This window comes from Anastrepha ludens, chromosome 3 (assembly GCF_028408465.1).
Source record: "Anastrepha ludens isolate Willacy chromosome 3, idAnaLude1.1, whole genome shotgun sequence".
NCBI lineage: Eukaryota > Metazoa > Arthropoda > Insecta > Diptera > Tephritidae > Anastrepha > Anastrepha ludens.
In genome coordinates, this window is record NC_071499.1 from 50,688,046 (window position 1) to 50,708,641 (window position 20,596).

Here is a 20,596-nt window from a genome sequence, read left to right on the forward strand (position 1 = left end):
GTTAGGCACACATACACACACACACAACTAAGCGTAAATACAGAGCAAGAGCCGCACAGGTTAATTATGCATAATTAAGAGCGTCTTGCAGGCAAAGCCAACCATAATCAGTGGAGCAGCGCAAAAGCTTAGTGAGGCCAAATGACGGCAGCCATCGTTATAGGCTGAAGTGATTTTAAGCAAAGTGAGATTGGGCGGATTGAGATCGAGCAGAGCCTCCGTGCTCGCTCCACTCAACAGTGCCTCAATGGCTGCATGCAATAGCTACTAAATTGCCTTACAATTAAAATAGCAGCGAAAAGGCGGTGTTCGCGATAGTTCACAGTGTTGGTTAAGCTGCTGTTGCAGGCCGAGCGGAAGTGGCAAAGAGATGACGGCGATAGTGGTTTTAAAGTTTTACTTGCGTTAAAAAAAATAAAAAAAATGGAAAAAAATATGGGTAAAAGAACAACGATTACTTGTGAAAGTGAGTTTACATACAGACACACAGACACATGTGGACATACACAGGATTATTCTAACAGCCAGCAGCAGCTGTGCGCAAATCAGAGCTAGTGGGGAAATGCAAAACGGAATTAAGTTCAGTGAGTCACTCCGATGATCATCTCACTTATCCGGTGCGGTTCCGGTCATAGGAATATCGAGTGCCATCAAAGAGCGGACGAACTGGCTAAGGAAGATACCTGCGTACAAAAATGAATTCGAGTGATGGCTGAGATGCCTTCTTGGGTCTCACCAAATGGTGACTCAATTGCACTTTCCTGGACTAGTGAGAAATGAGGTGACACATGGAAGCCTTTAGAATATCAAGACAACTTTGGCCTGCAAAACGAAGACAAAAACTACTAAGTTGATCAAAGACGTGTTTAGAATTGTAGGGGTATTAAGGAACACTCGGCACTGGCCCCTGGGATGCTGGTCTTTGTTTTATAACAGAACTCGCTACAGTTGTATAATGACGAGTAAACTGTCATTTCTTCTGCGAATATGTAGGACTAGACTTTTTAAGACCAAGAATGACCGGTAATTAACAGACTGAAGAGGTTTCTCATTAGTGTACGTGAATAAATTTGTTAAATGAATATCCGAAATGCTTTGACTAATTATTCTAGCGCAGAGTTGGCATAATTTCCACGATAGGGGCAATAAGCACCAATGAAGCCTAACGGCTAACTTGCAAATTAACGCTTCCCGAGGGGAAGCTTTAAAGAATTTCAATATCTCGGAATTTGAGACAAAATACATTTTCGAAATCCCTATTTTTCGGGACTGCATATTTGTAATTTCTAAAGAATTTGAAGATCCCGTAATTTGAGACAAAATAAATTTTGAGGATACCGTTATTACGGGACTGCATAGTTGGGATTTATGTATAAAGAATTTGATGATCCAGTAATTCGAGGCAAAATACATTTTCGGGATCCCCTTATTGCGTGACTGCATATTTGTGATCTATAAAAAATTTGAAGATCCAGGAATTCGGGACAAAATAAATTTTCGGGACCCCGTTATTGCGGGACTGCATATACCGTTTAAAATTTTTTTTTATTAAATATGCGTATGCATATTACTCTACTCCATCAAACGTTTGTAACGTGCCATAATTTTCAGTGTGATGTGTTTAATTAACAGCGCATATTTTGCTTTTTCTCTTTTCTGATATTTGTAATTAACCAGCTAAAAGCTGCAGGCACATTATGCTACTGCCAGCTGTGAACGATTCACGTACTATAGTGAAATCAAAAAGAAAAATAAAAAACTGAAAAACAAAAAATGACAAAAAAACAAAAATAATAATAACAAAAAAAAAAAAGAAAAAATTATACAACAAAAAAAAAAACTTAAGAAAATATTACTAAATTAAAAAAAAAACTTAAGAAAATATTACTAAATTAAAAACAAATATTAAATAAAAATAAAAGCAAAAGATAAAAAAAAATGAAAAAATAATAAAAAAATATATAGAAAAAAATAAAAGCAAAATATGAAAAAAAAATATATATACCATACATATATATATATATACATAAACATTTTTTCTATAAAAATAGATGCTTTTTTCAATTGCTCATACACACTATTGCCATATCACAATATTGGAAAGCATTTCAGAACTTTAACAGCGAAATTACTTTTTTTGCCTCCCTCAATTTCGCACAATTTTCCGTTTGCTTCTTCATCATTGGTTGCCTTTAACAGCTACTGACGTTATATACTGCGTTGCCAAATTGTGAAAGCGCCAAATATTAAATCTTTTGGACTATTCAGATATTTATATAATATATTTATAAAAACAATTTTTTTTTAAGTAATTTTGAATTTTTTTATACAATATTTTTCATTCAATAGCAAAAACCACAAAAACTAAGTTTTATACTTTGTGGAAAATTTATAAAGATTTCACAAATTTTTAACAAAATTAAAAAAAAAAACATTTTTTTTAAGTAATTTTAATTTTTTTTTTATAAAATATTTTTCATTCTATAGCAAAACCCACCTACATCCAAGTTTCATACTTTTGCAAAATGTATAAAGATTCCACAAATTTTTATCAAAATTTCGAAAAAAAAATTTTTTTTTTAAAGTAATTTACATTTTTTTTATAAAATATTTTTCATTCAATAGCAAAAACCACATATGTAAATCCAACTTTCATACTTTGTGGAAAATTTATAAAGATTCCACAATTTTTCATCAAAATATCCAAAATTTTTGTTTTCAAAGTAATTTAAATTTTTTTATAAAATATTTTTCATTCAATAGCAAAAACCCCAAAAAACCAAGTTTCATACTTTGTAGAAAATTTATAGATTCCAAATTTTTTTATCAAAATGGAAAAAAAAATTTTTTTTCAAAGTAATTTCAATATTTTTCATTCAATAGCAAAAACCTCATAAATCGAACTTTCATACTTTGTGGAAGATTTATAAAGATTCCGCAAATTTTTATCAAAATTAAATTTTTTTTTCAAAGCAATTTCTATACTTTTTATGAAATATTTTTCATTTTATAACAAAAAACACATAAATCCAAGTTTCATACTTTGTGCAAGATTCATAAAGATTCCACAAATTCTTATAAAAATTTCCAAAAAAAATTTTTTTTTTTCAAAGTAATTGTAATTTATTTTATAAAATATTTTTCATTCAATAGCAATAACCTCAAAAAACCAAGTGTCATACTTTTGTAAGATTTATATATTAAAGATTCCACAAATTTTTCTCAAAATTTCCAAATTTTTCTCAAAATTTCCAAATTTTTTTCAAAGTAGTTTTTATACTTTTTATAAAATATTTTTCATTTTATAACGAAAACCACATAAATCCAAGTTTCATACTTTGTGCAAGATTTATAAAGATTCCACAAATTTTTATCACAATTTTCAACATTTTTTTCAAAGTATTTTTTAAATAATTTTTTTTATAAAATATTTTCATTCAATAGTAAAAACCACAAAAAACCCAGTTTCATACTTTGTGCAATATTTATAAACGTTCATAAAATTTTTATCAAAATTTAAAAAAAAAAAAAAAAAATTTTGGTTAAAGTAATTTAAATTTTTTTTTATAAAATATTTTTCAAATAGCAAAACCCACATAAATCGACTTTTCATACTTTGTGCAAGATTTATAAATATTCCACAAATCTTTATCAAAACTTCAAAATTTTTAAAACAGATATTTTAGAAAACTTTTCGATATGCAGTTTTGTAGTTCTAGTAAAATAAAGTTCAAATTTAAGGTGACTCAGAACTCGCATTGATTTTTGATAATTTTTTCCTTCACTGTGTTGCGCATTTTCTCCATATAACGAAGGTAAATTTTTTTAGGTTGAGAAAATTATCAAAAATCATAAGAGAATTTGTAGCCAAAATGAAATTAGTATGCGTTTTGCCTTATTTAAATTTGATGGATCATATAACTGCACGCCCGATTTTGTTTCTTAATGCTGATTAAAAAATTACAGATTTCTATGAAAATCCATCGAATTTTTTGTAAGCCTTATACAAATGTTGAAAAGTGTCTTACTACGATTTTTGTTATAGAATGAACTATATTTTTATAAAAAATAATTCATATAAAAAATCAATAAACAAGTAGTCGAAACTTGTCAATATGTGGCGCTTTCATGATTTTGCAACGGGGCATGTGACAATTAACTGCTCCTCGAAATTTCTAATTTTTAATGACACATCGAATGTTGAGCCGTCATGCCATCTGTATCTATTAACGCAGCTATGATATGACAATACCAGCTAAATACATTTTAGTAGCAACAGTTTGGCCAAACCGCAGTGCACTGGTTCAATACCGGCTGCAGGCTGCTTGTACGGCCGTTGTCGATGTCAGCGTTAATTAATACGAAATTGAACATTTTCGCAGTGCCACATGAATGCTGTTGTTTTTTTTTGCGTCGCATTCACTGACGTTATCGATGCTGTACAGTTTTACAAAATAACTTGGTTTTTTTTCTCCTGTTTTTCCCCTTCTTTGCTTTGCATACCTCAGATATCCGCTCATTTCCTGCCGTCACTGCTGTGTCGCTGTTAATGCTGTAATAGTGTTATCACTGCCCTGACATTTTCCTATTGCTTACCATTTTAATTCCCTCCCGGCTCCCTGCCCTGCCCTTCTGTGCATCCGCTGATTTTGCTGCTTGAGTTTCTGTCGCATTTTGGGTCGCCCTCTTCCATTCATTGCTGCCAACACCAAACTTTTCCCTTTGTCTAATGCAATTCTATCGCCTTCGGTTATTGTTTTCCACACCGGTGATTAATGGCTTTGCTGGCGGTCAAATGCACACATTTGCAATTTAATGTTCGCACACTAACAGATACATACAAGCGTGCGCACACATTTCCTTCCTCACTGGTTTTCACTCTGCAGCAGCAGCCACATATGCTTTCTAAATACATTTGGCCCGCTACTGGTTTTGTTTTTATTTTTGTTTTTGTTTAAGTTCAGCTAACGCCGTTTGTTGATTGTTGGCTGCTATTGTTGTTGTTGTTGCTGCCTTACTACAGCTTTATTGTTCCTGGGCAGCTGATTGAATTATTGAGTTGTTCTATTTGGCTCTTGAGTAAATTTTTGCGCGCATTATTTGTCCGTAAGCAAAACTCCCATATCGTTGCTGTTGTTGTTGTTATGCTTTGTGCAGTGCACTTTGTTGTTTTTGTATAGCTATTATTGTTTGTGCACTAAATTGCTTTTGATATCTGTGGCTTATGTTCCGCCGTTTTGCCTTTTTGTTGCTGAATTTTGCCCAAATTTACTCTGCGCGGCTTGGGCTGCTGATTATGCCGCTTGTGAAATATGTGCATGTTCGCATAATTTGCTTTGCTTGTGGCCATGCGCGATTTCTCCATGAATGCATTGTTAGTTCATGCAGGCAAATTCACTGGCAGTTCATTGTTGAAAATTATCTGACTGAAAGAGGCTCTGCAAAGTACGTACGGGTATATCAGTTTGGATATTTCGTTATTTGATTTTCAGAGAGGATTTTAATCTCTCTGAAGTTAAGATAATTGACTCGGCATGCATTGTGAGCAAGGAGTATCTGTAAAAATTAAGGTAAAATATTAAAGTAACAAAAATTTAAATTTTGGGATTGGAAAAGAAAAGCGACCAGATAATTTTGAAGTTACATTATAAGTAGACAGCTTTTGTAAAATAAAATAGGTACTCCAACACATCTAAGTTTTTGTTTTTTACAGTGGTTCTGAGTCGTAAAATTTGGTCATACAAAACTTCATATGGTGCTTGAAAATTGTTTTAAGTCGATTTCTGGTAGAAATGTATAGTGAAATTTCATAAGCATAATTTTTATGGAATATTTTAAGCCTTTACCTTCCATTTTTACGTATAAGTGTGTCCCTTAAAACAAAAAAAAAAAAAAATAAAGAATGAAAAGAACCAAAAATGCTTTCAAATAAGTCTTTTGAGGACTAAAATGTTCTCCGAAAATATTCGTCAGAAAATTTCACTTAGGGCTACCACAGACACAAAAGTTGTCCATATATAAGTACGAATAGATATCGCAGCCTCGGTGGTCAGTGCACTAGCCTGCCATCCCAGAGGTTGTGGGTTCGACTCCCACGTAAAGCACGGCCCTCGCACTTTTCCAAATATACCTACTTCCCTCTTTCTAAAAAAAAAAAACCAAAAAAAATCCCCCAATTCCATTCCTCCACCCCAAAAACTTATCCTTTCCATCCTTCCTCCCACATAATAGTTTGCGCATTATTTGCATTGTGGCTGCTAAAACAAGCAAAAAAGAACAAAGAAAAACACACAGTTACACATTGCATCAAGTGGCGCCAGCAAGAGAAAGCGGACAGTCGCGGTAATAGCGTAGAGACACCAAAATTTAGCGAAGTCCTCAACCATCAGTGCGATCCTTCTGCCAGAAAAATGTGAGACATAGATGACCCTCCAAGCAGTAAGAAGGCGTTGTTCCTAAGCAACGACAGGTGGGCATTCCAACTACTTAGGACTGGTAGCGGCAGGCTAATCACCTACACTGTCAGAAATCAAAAACAATTTTAAGAAATCAACGCAAGACTAAGTCTTGTCAGGGCCCTATGCTACCGAGAGGAATGAAAAAGGACAAAAAAACAAAACAGATATCGCAAAGAAGTTAGAAAATATTACTTCATTCCACTAAGCTTTTGGGAGTGCTACTAAGTGACTAGAGTGACTAAGCGAAAACTATGTTAGTGTAAATTTTCTTTGATTGTGCCAAACTAAATCGATAAGTTTTGACTATTTGCTTATATATATTGATGCTTTCAATTAGTTTTCTATCAAAATATAGCTCATTTTCCTACAAAAACCATATAAATTCAAGTTTTACGTTTTGTGAAAATTACAAAAAAAAAAGATTCAACATAGTTTCATGAACATTTCAAACTGTTTAACTAGACGCATCCGACAAATTTTGATTGTTCATTTTATAGCCCACTTAATTTTGTTGTTATATAATAAAGTGCAATTTTGATGTGGCTCAAAACTCCCCTTCACTTTTAGGCATCTTTTTTGACGTCCAAGAGTTTTATTTTATATAAAAACATTTCAAAACGTAGCAATAAGTAATAGTGTAATAGTAATAGTAAAAGTAATAATAATAATGTTAAAAAATTAATAATGAAATTTTTTCTTAAATAAATAAAATAAAGTTTAGGTGGAGATACCGCAATTTAATTCAACCCGTCGACGTATTTAGGCTAACTTATAATTAGGGAAAGAATGAGAATGTCATCTAAATGTATAATTTATCAGGAAATAAAAAATAAAAAAATAAAGAAATAAAAAAAATTAAAAAAAAATATATATTGAAAAAAATTAAAAAAAAAATTATAAAAAATAAATAAAAATTGGGAAACTCCAAATTGCTGGTATTCCTACATTTTTGCCAATAAAACTACATATTTTTTACTTAATAAAAATGGATTAAAAAAAAAAAAAAAAAAAAAAAACATAAAAAAGTCAAAAAATCAAAAACATAAAAAATTAAAAAAAAAACAAAAAATTAAAAAATTAAAAAAAAAATAAAATAAAAACAATAAAAAAACTTTAATTAGAAAAAAAATTTAATTAAAGTATAATTAAATATAAAATAAAAAAAAAATTTAAGAAATAAAAAAAAAATTAAAAAAAAATTAAAAGAAAAAAAATTTATAAAAAATAAAAAATTGGGAAACTCCAAATTGCTGGTATTCCTACATTTTTTCCAATAAAACTACATATTTTTTACTTAATAAAAATGAATTAAAATAAAAATAAAAATAAAAGTAAATATCTCATCGTCTTTCCTTTTTCGAAATAATACATTTATCCAATCATAAAAATTCCTTCAATCGTATTTTCCAAGATCGATTTCAGGGCTTGCCGCGAGTTCTCTTATAAATATTTTCTATCGACTTAAACCAGATGCCTGGAACTGATTATCTCAGCTCTCTAATTGACGCTTACACCCGTTTTGGGTGTTTAGCTGAGGTCCTCTTCACATTTGTGTCGTGCGTTTTGTTGTTGTTCCACAAATGGAGGGACCTACAGTTTTAAACCGACTCCGAACGGCAGATATTTTTTATGAGGAGCTTTTTCATGGCAGAAATACACTCGAAGGTTTGCGGCTATTCAAAAAACTTTCTATCATTTGGCGTTTCATGCCAACGTAATGCATTATTATAAGTGCTTCGAACTTGTGCACTATTCGGCTACGGTGACCGCGGGATATCAGCTTTGAGCAGAGAAAAAAGTCAGCCAGAGTCATATAAGGTGGGATACCGTGGTTGTTCGATGATCATTTGAGCTCCATCGCCTCAATATTCGCCTTATTGGCTAGTAAGTTTAACCCTCGCTGATAGCTATTCCGAAGTGCTCTTACAAGGTAAACTGTCTTAGATATTCAGAGTTGAAAAAGAAGTAAAGTAGAGAGACGCGTTGTCTACGTTAACACGTGGAGAAAAGCGCCAGACTTTACAATTGATAATCATATATCTGAAAGTGTGGGTGAAATTAAATATCTAGACCTACTTCTCCGTAGAGCGGATGGTACAACGATTGCTATTGAAGAACGTGTGAAGGCACAAACAAACAGAGCATATTTTGCCCACGCTAAGCTCTGAAAAAGCCCGCTCTTGAGTAGAAGAACGAAAATCAAAACACAAATGTAAAACAATGATTCGACAAGTGGCAGCATATGGATGTGAAGTGTGAACTTTGAAAGCAGATATAGTACAATTAAACAAGTAAGCATATTAGAGGAGTGAAGGAAACAATAAAAAATATTGCAAAGAAAAATGCTGGGCAGTATACTGGCTCCAGTATGAGCAGAAAATGGTCTCTATTGCATCAGATATAATATCGAGCTATAGGAATGTCGTGCGGTTTGTTAAATCCTAGCGCATCCGATGGCTAGGACACGTTAGTAGAACGCTAGAAGACAGAATAGCTCGCGTGAATGCTCGAAGAGGACAGCCGCGGAAGCCGCCAGTGAAAAGCGAAGAGCACAGCCGCGAAAGCGATGGTTAGAGGACGTTGAGGACGATCTGCGAAACTACTACCGTAGTGTGGCTATGCACCGAGATGCATGGAGAAGAGTTGTGGCGAGCCTTAGCTACCGCCACCGAGCTGTGGTGCTATGCATGATGATGATGATGATGATGACTATTAATACTGAACTTTTCCGATCACCCAATAGTTCTGGGATGTAGAGACCGCTTACTTCCCGACTATCTCTGACTACATAAATCCTAGCTAATGGCCTCGCAGCAGCGTCAAATTGTGAAGATTTTTGTAAAACCACGTTTTTCAGTGCAAAACTGGTTTGTTGTTGTTTTTGGTTTTTGTTTTTGCTTGCAACTATAAAATAAAAATGATTAATGGCGCGCAAAGTAATTAAAAAATAGCTCAACTTATTAAAAAGCATAATTTAATTGCTTGTTTATTTTGCTCTGCAACTGCAACTACTGCGCGCAGCGAACACGCGCTCCTAAAAGTATACTATATTGATAAACTTTATGGTAGGACTGCAGTGAAAGACTGCAATGCAACAATTCAGTTGCCATATTGCAATTACATCATGAAAATACAATTTTCTCTAATGCACATAAGCGCGTACAACAACAAGACCAAGAAAAACCCAGTTAAATGAATGAGCTAACCAACAAGCCTTTCCAAGCCTTAGACAATAAATGCAGCAAACAAAATACGATAAGTGCAATAGCGACAACAACAAACATATGCAAGTGGTTATTCATGTGCACACATGCGTACTTTATTATTTTTATTTTCATTGCCATGCAATAACAATAAACTGTGAGGGCAGGAGAGACGTGCATGGATACTACCAAGGAAGAAGAAGCGCACTCGGCGCGGAACGGATATATTGAGTTAGAACCTCAGTTGTGGTATTACCTGGCTTCGAATCCTGTGTGTGGGTGCGGTTGTGCATGTATATGTGTATGTGTGTTTAAGGCCGGCGTGCAATGGAACAAGCAGCTTGCAACGGAAATATTTGTCTGTTATGCGAGCCATTGAATGTGGTGAATTTGATGCATGCACTCACGCATGTATGTACAGTGCCTGGCCATGGAATTATGACCGATGATAAAAACTAAGTATTTTTGGCTTTGAGAGCTAATAAAAAGCAAACGGGTTTTTAAGCATTTAAAAGAGTTTATATATTTGTTTTTATTAAAAGCTTCTTGACATTTTTGCGGCCGCAATTCGTTGAGGAACGCACTGTGCTTTTTTCATCTTAAGATTTTGGTCATTTATCACACATCTTCGATGTTTTCCTTAAGGGGTTACATGGGTTTCGTCGGGTAAAAAAAGACCTATTTTCAATATTTATTTTTCTTTTTAAAAATTATTTATTTAATTCAAACTTTTTTCTGTCTTATAGATACATATTTAAAGAATAATTTCTGAAATTTACAAAAAAAAAAAATTAAAACTCCTCCATTGTGGCCTTATTTCAGTTGTGTTTTAGTTAAAACCATAAACTCGTGCTTGAACGAAGGAACGAAAAAAAAGTAAAAATTGGAATTTTGGCATACATTTATCCCAAAAAAATGAAAATTTCGGTAAAATTTGCTTGACATTTTTTTTTTTAAATAGTTGTAAATGAAAAAAATCCTTCGTCCAAGCACGAGTAAATTATATCTCGAACACCTGTGTAAAATTTCATCAAGATCGGTCGAATAGTTTTCGAGAACATTTGACAACCGACTTTGAAAACACAGTTCCGAGAAAAACGCGTTTAAAGTTTTGAGTTACAATAAAAGTCGCTTGGAGCGCACACCTTCCAAAGGCTGTATCTCCGAAACTATTATTCGGATCGATTTGAAAATTTAGGATAATATTCTTGAGATATTGTAAAAATTAATAAGCAAACAAAAAAATTGATATTTTGAGCCCACGAAACCCATGTAACCCCTTAAGCTGTTGTATTGTGGTATTATTGCGCTGGTATACTGTCGATTTGAGGTATGCCAACAATGGAGCTCCATCTTGCATAAAGGTGTATTCGTCTCTCGGACGCTTCAGGGTTTCTAAATATGACAGCAAAACGTTTTCCAGCACGGCTACGTACTGGACAGAGCGCATTGCTCCCTCAACAAAATGTAGCGGACGTGGGCCCTCTGAGTTTATACAGGCCCAAACTATAACACTGGGGGGTGTTTGACCCTTGAAAGCACACAATCTTCAAAATATCCTTCAGAATATCGTTCTCCGACTCTTCTGCGAACAACATTTGCTGCTCTTGTGACCGCTTCCAATCGGGATTCATCGCTGAAGATGTTCTGTAAGAAGAAAAACAAAACCACAAAAAAGTGTGAATACTCACATCTTCTTACTGCTATTTGACAAAGGAAAAAAATGTTTTTTTTTATATTTCCTTTTTTCCAATATTCCGCTTCGAAGTCTTTGTGAAGTTGTGCCCAAAGTTTACGCCGATTTTGTATACACGGTGTCAGTTTTGGCTTTTCTGCTGGTCGTCTGCATATTTTCTGCTATTTTCGTATAAGTACGACGACGAAATATTTACTCCAGATTCCTGAACCTCTCTTAAAATCACCCCGGTTTGAAGCATTTCTGTTCCAGAGAACTGTTTGGACGATTTTGCGTTCCTGCCTGGTTGAGGTAATGCGTTCTCGGCGACAATTTTGGCGATTATTTTGAAGTTACCGCTGAAATGTTGTTGGCATTTTTCCACTTTTTGGCAACATTTACCACAGACGCCTTGGATATTCCAACGGTTATTGCTATGTCGGCATTCCTCAGGTTCTTGACTTTCAAACGAACTGCAATTTGTTGCTTTTGTCCCGATGTCAAATCCGACTTTCGGCCCATTTTCAAAAAAAAAAGGAAAATCCATGTAACAAATTCAAAAGATATGTATATTTTGTACTTACTGTTGTTATACGAGTATTTTAGATATATGAATATTCACTCTTCCATTCTTTCACTTTTCAGACGATCTCAATTAGTTTTTTCTGCTGTTCACACAAGATCGAATTAATGCGCACTGGCACTTGCACACTTAACTTTTCTCTTATAAGCAAAAAAACTGGTCCTCTTCTAATCGTAGCTGGCCAATTGACCGGAAGTTCTTAAAAACACCTAAGAACATGTTAAAACCCCTTAATACCTTTTTTTTTATTTGGAGAAGCCCAAATTTGATTGAAAATGTTACCTGATATTTGAAGTTTTCAGAAAAAATGCCATCGGTCATAATTCAATGGCGTGGTACTGTATATGTTTGTGTATGCTAGCCAGTTGCCGCGTTGGCTTGCTTAATAGGCAGTAAAACGCGAATGTCGGCAAAGTCCTTGCCGGCAATGAAATTCAATCAACAACAAGCGACTTACCACCAGTGACCTGTTGCGCCAAACGCTGCTGGCTGCGGAAAAATACGAGTCAACCGACCCGCTGGCGGCCTCGGTAGCGGATGGTTATATAAAAATAACTGCATAAGTTATGAGCAGTATTGCACCCACACACACACACACACACGCAGCCACACTGAAAGGCACTCGCGATGCACGCGAGCAGACAAACAGTTGCTTGTGTATGCGCGAGAATAATCAAATAAACAGTAGACGGCGCTGTGAATATTTTAATGGACTTTTGCACTTACATATTTTATTGAAAAAAGGGAAAAATATTCATGAAAGCAAAAACAATGAGCACAATGGAATATGTTTAATAATAATAGTAGCTACAGCTGGCATAGGCCATACGCATCTACATTAAATACAGGGTGTGCCGATTGAAGTGTAAATTTGCAATATATTTTTTATTTTGCTGGAGTTATTTTATTTGTTTACTGATTACTGAAAAAAACTGCAAAAAAAAATTTTAAAAAAATTATAAAAAAATGTTTACTCCAATTTTTTTCAGTTATCAGTAAAAAAATATTTTTAATCCAATTTTTTTCCAATAATCAGTAAAAAAATATTTTTACTCCAATTTTTTTCAGTAATCAGTGAACAAATATTTTTACTCCAATTTTTTTCAGTAATCAGTAAAAAAATATTTTTACCCCAATTTTTTCAATAATCAGTAAAAGTTTAATTCCAATATCAGTAAAAAGTATATAATATTTACACATTTTATGTCTCATCTATGGCGAAAAGCTTCACACCATGAGCAAAATTATTTTTTCATATCTAAGTCATCATTTTCTCAATAATGGACTGACTTATTTGTGTTAGGAGGCCTTGTTTGTTGTATAGCTATTAGTGGATTAAGTAACAATCTGATTCTTGTTTGTTCTCTGATTCGGACTCAATTATTTTGATTATAAATTTGATTACATATTTTATATAAAAAACATTCTTCTTGCATTTCTTACTTATCGCCAAAATTTAACAAAGTATTTTATATCTTTTTTTCAGGTAAGTTCTTCATGACCTAATTCTACTGGAGTTTGAATACCGTAAGTGACACGATTAAATAATATCTACTCTACTATTTTGTAGCATTCACTATAAGTTTCTGTACCTTTTGGCGCTTGCAAAAATTCCTACATTAAATACCTCGCGTTGTTATTCTCTCTTAAAGATTGTCGTTGTCTCATTTCGCTGCGAGAGTCTTGCCGCATTTCATACGAGAAGTGAATCTAATGCTAACAGATGAATCTGGTTAGATCCATTGCGACTGCAAGTTATTCCTATTACACCGTGCAACTGCGAAAATAAGACACCAATGCTATTTAACATTTCGGAAAGCGAAGTAGCTGCAAAATATTTAACCACCTGCCGTTTTTTCGCAAAAGTTCACCATTTTTTTGTTTTCAGTACATTTAAGTTTTCCCAATTTGGGTTCGAATTTATCGAAATTATTTAAAACAAATCATATCATTGGTATTTCCAATTAATGCGCCCTTTAATAGCGTATAATAAAATTTAATGGCGCATATTTTTGTGGAACATTTTAATTTAAAATTTCTTACCCGAGTGGAATTTTTTTTTTTATTATAACAAGTTTGAAAAATAAAAAGTTTTGAGCGTCTATAGAGGAGGGTTAAAATGTTCCATAAAAATGTTCCCTGACGAATTTCAATGGGGATCTTCTCATAGTAAAATACTGTGGAAATGTGAAATGATTTAAAATGAAGAAGTCAATATAAAGGTTTGTTAAGTTTCAAGGGCCGGTTTTGATTTTGAATAAAATACAATTTTTTTAGGAAATTATTGTCATTTCTCTTTATTATGATAATATTGGTATGGCTCAATTACGTATGGAACAAAATATTGGCCAAATGGCCGCCGCGGCCTCAGCGGCACACCTCCATCCGATGGTCCAAATTTTCGATGACGCTGAGGCATAATTGAGATTCTATGCCGTTAATGTGCCGAATTATCTCATCCTTTAGCTCTTGAATTGTTGCTGGCTTATCGACGTACACCTTTTCTTTCAAATAACCCCAGAGGAAGAAGTCCAACGGTGTCAAATCACATGATCTTGGTGGCCAATTGACATCACCGCGACGTGAGATTATTCGACCTTCAAATTTTTCGCGCAAAAGAGCCAATGTTTCGTTAGCTGTGTGACAAGTGGTACCGTCCTGTTGAAACTACTTATCGTCCACATCCATATCTTCCGATTCGGGCCATAAAAAGTTCGTTATCATCTCACGATAGCGAACACTATTCACAGTAACTGCCTGACCGGTCTCATTTTGCCGCCGGCCCATAAACCGCACCAAACACTCTTTGCGGGTGCATTGGTTTTTCGGCAATCACTCTTGGATTATCATTCGCCCAAATTCAGCAATTCTGCTTTTTGACGAATCCACTGAGGTGAAAATGTGCCTCATCACTGAAGATGATTTTCTTCGAAATGTATTTTGATTTGAACGCCCGTTGTCATAATAAGCCTGAATAAATCTAGCGCGTTGCTCGATTTAGTATCTTTCCATGGTTCAAATTGAGTTAGTCTGAAATTGAACAATGTCAAATGAAATGCAAAAAAAAAAACTTGACGCATTCAACATCAGCCCTTGAAATTTAACCATCCTTTATTTAAAAAAAAAAAAAAAAAAAAAAAAAAAAAAAAAAAAAAAAAAAAAAAAATCCGTTTACTTATACATTAAAATAATATAAAATTGTGTTTTTTATTTTAATGTCATAATTTCTATATGAATTAAACAAAAGTGGAAAAAGGAAAAAATCGCCGAATAAAATGCTTAAAAAAAAATAAATTAATTTTGGGGCGAATTTCCCTACTATTTTTGCTACGAAAAAAGTACTTTTTCGAGTAATTTTCGAAAACTTCTAAATTCACATAGAAAGTAATATCATAAGAAAGATGTGTGCAAAATTTCTGCGAGATCGGTCAATAATTTTTCGAGTTATCCTGTACGCCAATTCGAAAAATATAGTTTTGAGAAAAAAGCGTCTAAAGTTTGAATACATGAAAATTCAATGATTTTTGTGACCGACCGATTAATCAGCAATTCCAGCGCCATATAATTGTCCTTCTGGAGCCTCGTAGAACTCATTCTGTTCAATTAGTTGCTGTTGACGTGCTTTACGAGCTTCTTTAGTGGCTAATGAGCTGAGCCGATTTTCTTGAATCACTCTCTTTTCATCCAGTTTTTCGGCGTAAGATTTACATGGTCGGCCAATTATTATCTTTGAAGAGTTCATTGTTTCTAAAATCGATGTATATCCTTCATTGAATAATCCAGCGGCAAGGTATGAGACCATTTCAATATTTTTTGACCCTGAATGTAGGTGTTTTGGAGCGTTTTGCGTGTGACCACCCAAACATCTTTCAAGCAATTAATCTCGTGATAAATCTAAAAATATTGGCTCCACGTGCTGCTGAATATCTGGATGTAGTGGTGCAGAGTGATTAAAATTTTCTTCAAAGGCTTTAGATTTTTGCCATTTGCTCCAGCTGTCAGGACCAGGTGGGCAGTACGTTCCCACGGCAGTCGGTTCTACATACGTAACCGGAACGGCTCGGACTTATATCCGGCCAAGGACTGTCACTTCAGCAGCATTCCTAGTATATGTAGGGGGATTGTTTATGCTGCTGCAATAACAACAGCAACAACCAAGTCGACAGTACTCATGGCTTGGCTTGTCATCCGTGGAGCACAAATGATAATAGGTGGCCACTATAGCTTTTTTCATATTCTCAACGCTGTCAACATTTCTACGAATAGCTAACCCGTAGTATACTGATAATTTGTTGATGAGAGCTTGAGTGAGTTTGCCTCTTCCTCCGAGTTTTTTATCTTTTGTGACTTTTCGAAGGCGGGTACCCATTTGCTTTTGCACGTGGCTAATACACTCACTTTTCACTGCTGGAAAATCGTCTCCATACGGATTTACATCGAGAATACCTTTAAATGTTGTTGAATCTCCATCTCCTCTATAATTACCGTATTTCACGCCATACAATTCTTCTGATCTGGAAAACATGTCTTTGATTGATTCGACTTTCATTCCATCCGTAGAGCTCTGGTGATTCTCTTGGCATTCTGGCTCGTGTTCTTCATACCATGCATTACACTCTTCAGTACCTTGTCTATTTTTCCAGAAGTTACACCCTGCACAGAAGCTAGATTTCACCACTAGATCGACAACTTTACCACTGTAGTATCCAATGAGCGTTGGAACACCATATAAAGATTGAAAGCCACATTTTTTCCATGAACCATCGCCTTGAAATTTGTCAAAAAAAAAAATATAATAAAACATCTTCTCATACAAATTTTCAATAATGGACAGGTAGAAAGGTGAGGAGATTCAAGAGACAAGTAAAAAGTCGACAACGCAACTTTACCTCTCCCAGCGCTCGAACGCAAAGAGTAGAGTTGTCACGGTTGACGATCTACAATATAAGAAATACTTAAATGCATGTTCTAAATTTTTTTTGACATATTCTTAAAGGATTATATTACCATTTCATAAAAAAAAAAAATTTCGAAATTTTACAGGTAGGTTAGGTTAGGTTATGGTGGTAGTCGGTCTGCACGATCAACTCACTTAGACCTTACAGGTCCGTTGTGATACCACTGTGCTACGCGGGAACCTCATTTATCTTCCTTCGTGGAACCATTTCGTGGCTCTTATGAAGCGTAGTATTGATGCCAACCCCACGCCAGACAGTTCTGTAAGAGAATTAAAAAAGTATTTACCTAGACAACCTGCTCTGATTTTAGCTAGGGCTGGACAATTGCAAAGGAAGTGCTCAACTGTTTCTTCCTCTTCCTCATCTCTGCAACTTCTGCAATATTCATGGGAGAAAACTCCTAGTCTCGAGGAATGCCTGCCAAATAGCCAGTGACCGGTTAAACAAGCCACGACCTTCGAGATATTGTCTCTTGAGAGACTAAGCAGTTTCTTTGTTCTTTTCTTGTTTATTTGCGGCCATAGTAGCCTAGCTGTTAGACATGTATCTTCATTTCTCCATGACCTATTGGCCTCTTGGATAAAGTGTTTTTTTATTATTAGTTTACTCGTGGCCATGGGTATTCCAATGGTACTTTTATCACTCAGCAGTTGGAGAGCGGTACCCTTTCTGGCTAGCTCATCTGCTTTACAGTTTCCCTCAATATCTCTGTGTCCCGGAACCCAAATAAGGCTGACCTTGAATACGTCACTAATATCATTTAAAGCTGCCCGGCATTCCTGTGCAACCTTCGATCTTAGTAAAGTCGCATTCATTGATTTGATGACCGCCTGGCTATCCGAGAATATATTTATAATCGTTTTTGTTTTACAGGTATCTGCCCCCTTAATTTATTTCTTTCACTATACTACTGTGGGCAAAAAGTAAGGTGAATTTATATGTCAAACTTTGCGGGATTAAAATTTCGCTCTAGTTATTCTTTTCATGAGTTGGCAGCACTGTTAATAACATCTGGGCCAACTTTCATGTGAATGTCATTATCAGTAATATATTTACGCTTGTGTTTACCAAACGACCAAGAGTGCATTTTTCGATTTTTACAATGTCTGATTTGATTGATCAGAGAAGTGCCATCAAATTTTGTTTGCGGAATGAAATTTCGGCTGCGGAAACGTTAGGGCGCAAAAATTGTCGGTTGACTGTTAAAGACCTTACTGATATGATCGGGATATCAGAAGGATCTGTGAAAACCATTTTGAAAGATCATTTGGGCCTACGAAAAGTCAAATTTCGTTTAGTACCGAAAACTCTCAATATCTTGGAAAAAAGTCGTCGCGTTGATGTGTGTGAAACAATGCTTTCAGACTATCAAGACAAGCCCAAATGCATCATTACGGGAGATGAGACTTCGATTTATGCTTATGACCCTGAAACGAAACAACCGGCCAAGCGAATATCGTGCTTAAGGCGAGGCCAGACCGAAAAGAGCTCGTCAAATTCGTTCAAAAATAAAGGTCATGATGACAGTTTTTTTCGATTTTCATGGTGGGGTGCATTATGAATTCCTTCCACCTGGCCAAACTGTTAATAAGGAATACTATTTGAGCGTTATGCGTCGTTTACGTGAAGCAATTCGTCTAAAAAGATCAGAATTATGGGCCAACAACTCTTGGTTTTTGCATCACGATAATGCACCATCTCACACTGCACTCGTTCTTCGTGACCATTTCGCCAAAAATTCCACGCATATCGTTCCGCAACCACCGTATTCGCCTGATTTAGCTCCGTGTGACTTCTGGCTATTCCCAAAACTCAAGAGACCACTCCGGGGAACGCGTTTCGAGTCGATTGAGGAGATAAAAGCTGAATCGAAGAAGGTGCTGATGGAAAATGGACTATTTGGCATGTTTCGGGGATTGGAAAAATCGTTGGCATAAGTGTATTTCATCGAGAGGGGATTATTTTGAAGGGGATCAAATTGATTTACAAGAATAAATAAAGATTTTTCATTTTACAACCAAATTGACCTTACTTTTTGCCCATTAGTATCTCGTTTCATCCAGATGAGCTCGCATTTAGAATATATACAAGACTTTCTTCAAGAGTAACGAAATAATGTTTTTGCTGAAGCTTTTATTTTAATTAACGGTATTGGCTGTGTGATAAATAGAAGGAAGAGCTCAACCGAACGCCTAACAGAAGTATAAGCACTAATTTTTTTCTCTTTACTTTATATTTATTGACTTTGCTGGCGTCCAACCTAGCATTTGCTGACGAGGTTCCACTGTCGCCTGCCTGCGGTTGTATGCATTCAATTTGTTGTTATAATTGAGTAACTATGAGCAGGCGAACAGGCAAGTATTATAGTTTTCACATAAATGGTGTATTTATGTAAATATTTGTCGGTATTACACTTCCCACTATTCACATCTACAGAAATATGTGCATGAGTGTGTATTAGTGCAGTGCTGATAGTTACTATAGTGGTTGCCGCCACCGCCACCGCCGACGCCAGCGGGTTAAGTGAAAATATTTTCATAGCAAATTATTAGACCGTTGCAATTTTGCTACACACTGGCGCTGGTAAATTCGCGACCAGCACAAATACTCACGCATACACTCACACATATGTATTTACATACAAGTTGCTTGCAAGTTAGTCGACTGTTGCTCTTAAATCAAATTGGCATATTTTGTTGGTGGTCCTTTAGAGCTGTGCTATTTATTTGGCGCGATACGGCACGTACTGCATAATACAGTCATAGCCACATACATATGTACACACATACATACATACACACTTTTAAATGTTTGCAAATATTTACTTGCTTTGCCTTTGGTTGGGTGTGGCCACATGCAGACTTAATTAAATTTCGTTCACTGCTTTTGCTGCTATGGAATTTATTTTGTAAATTGAAATACTACAGCCATTTTTTGTGTGCGTACCCTGACCCTTTCCTTGCCTACGCGTCGTATCCTTTCTGAAATTACTGAAAAAAAAAAAAAAAATGTTTTGTTTTTTTGCTTGTTTGCCTCTATGGCGACCGTCTGGCAAGTCAGCCAGCTGTCTGGCCACTAAGTACTTTGTGTGCCTGTATATGATACTAAAGTAGGATTGCCGTGGAGTAATTAATCTTTATTAAGCAAATTTTATTGACAAAATTTCATTATATCAAAAAAGTCGAAAGGATTTATATTGAGGTTTTTTTTTCTAAGCATTTTTAACGCGTTAAAATAGGCATCTGATTTATACAAATTAAATGACCGCTCACAACCACATGATGAATGAAGGCTGCAAATCGTGGCGAGTTCTTCAGACTCATAAATCGAAGTGATGCTAAGTAGTGACTCTCAACAGTTGCTCGGCCCGAATCGCTATCTGTTTGCTACATGAACGGTAGTGGGCCACTATTGGCTATTCTTCCTTTAAGTATTGCAGACTACAAATATTTAAAAATGCGCGACAACCGGTGCGGTACGTGCTGGGGGCGCCAGTTGTTGGAAATATCCGATTCAGTGGCGGGGAAAGGATTCAGCTTTAGTAAATTAACTGCAGAAAATCAAACCAATAATCCACTTGGTTAAGTTGGGTACCCTTCAGCATCCATTCAATCCGGTGGTAATGAGTTTCTTTGTACTAACTTATACCAGATGCCGCAAAATTAATCATCCAATTTTGTTTTTAAATAACTTTTTGACTAAATGAAAAACAAATGTTT

General features: G+C 35.1%; 1 protein-coding gene across 1 annotated transcript in view; it reads left to right on the plus strand.

Annotated features, from left to right (window-relative positions):
• Positions 1 to 15,024, plus strand: part of LOC128857927 (uncharacterized) — a 173,433-nt gene extending 158,409 nt beyond the window's left edge. The window contains exon 3 of the mRNA XM_054093778.1: positions 13,406 to 15,024. Coding sequence (XP_053949753.1) covers positions 13,406 to 13,420 — 15 coding nt within the window. The 3' untranslated portion in view covers positions 13,421 to 15,024. The remainder of the gene's footprint in view (positions 1 to 13,405) is intronic.
• The last annotated feature ends 5,572 nt before the right edge of the window (positions 15,025 to 20,596 follow it).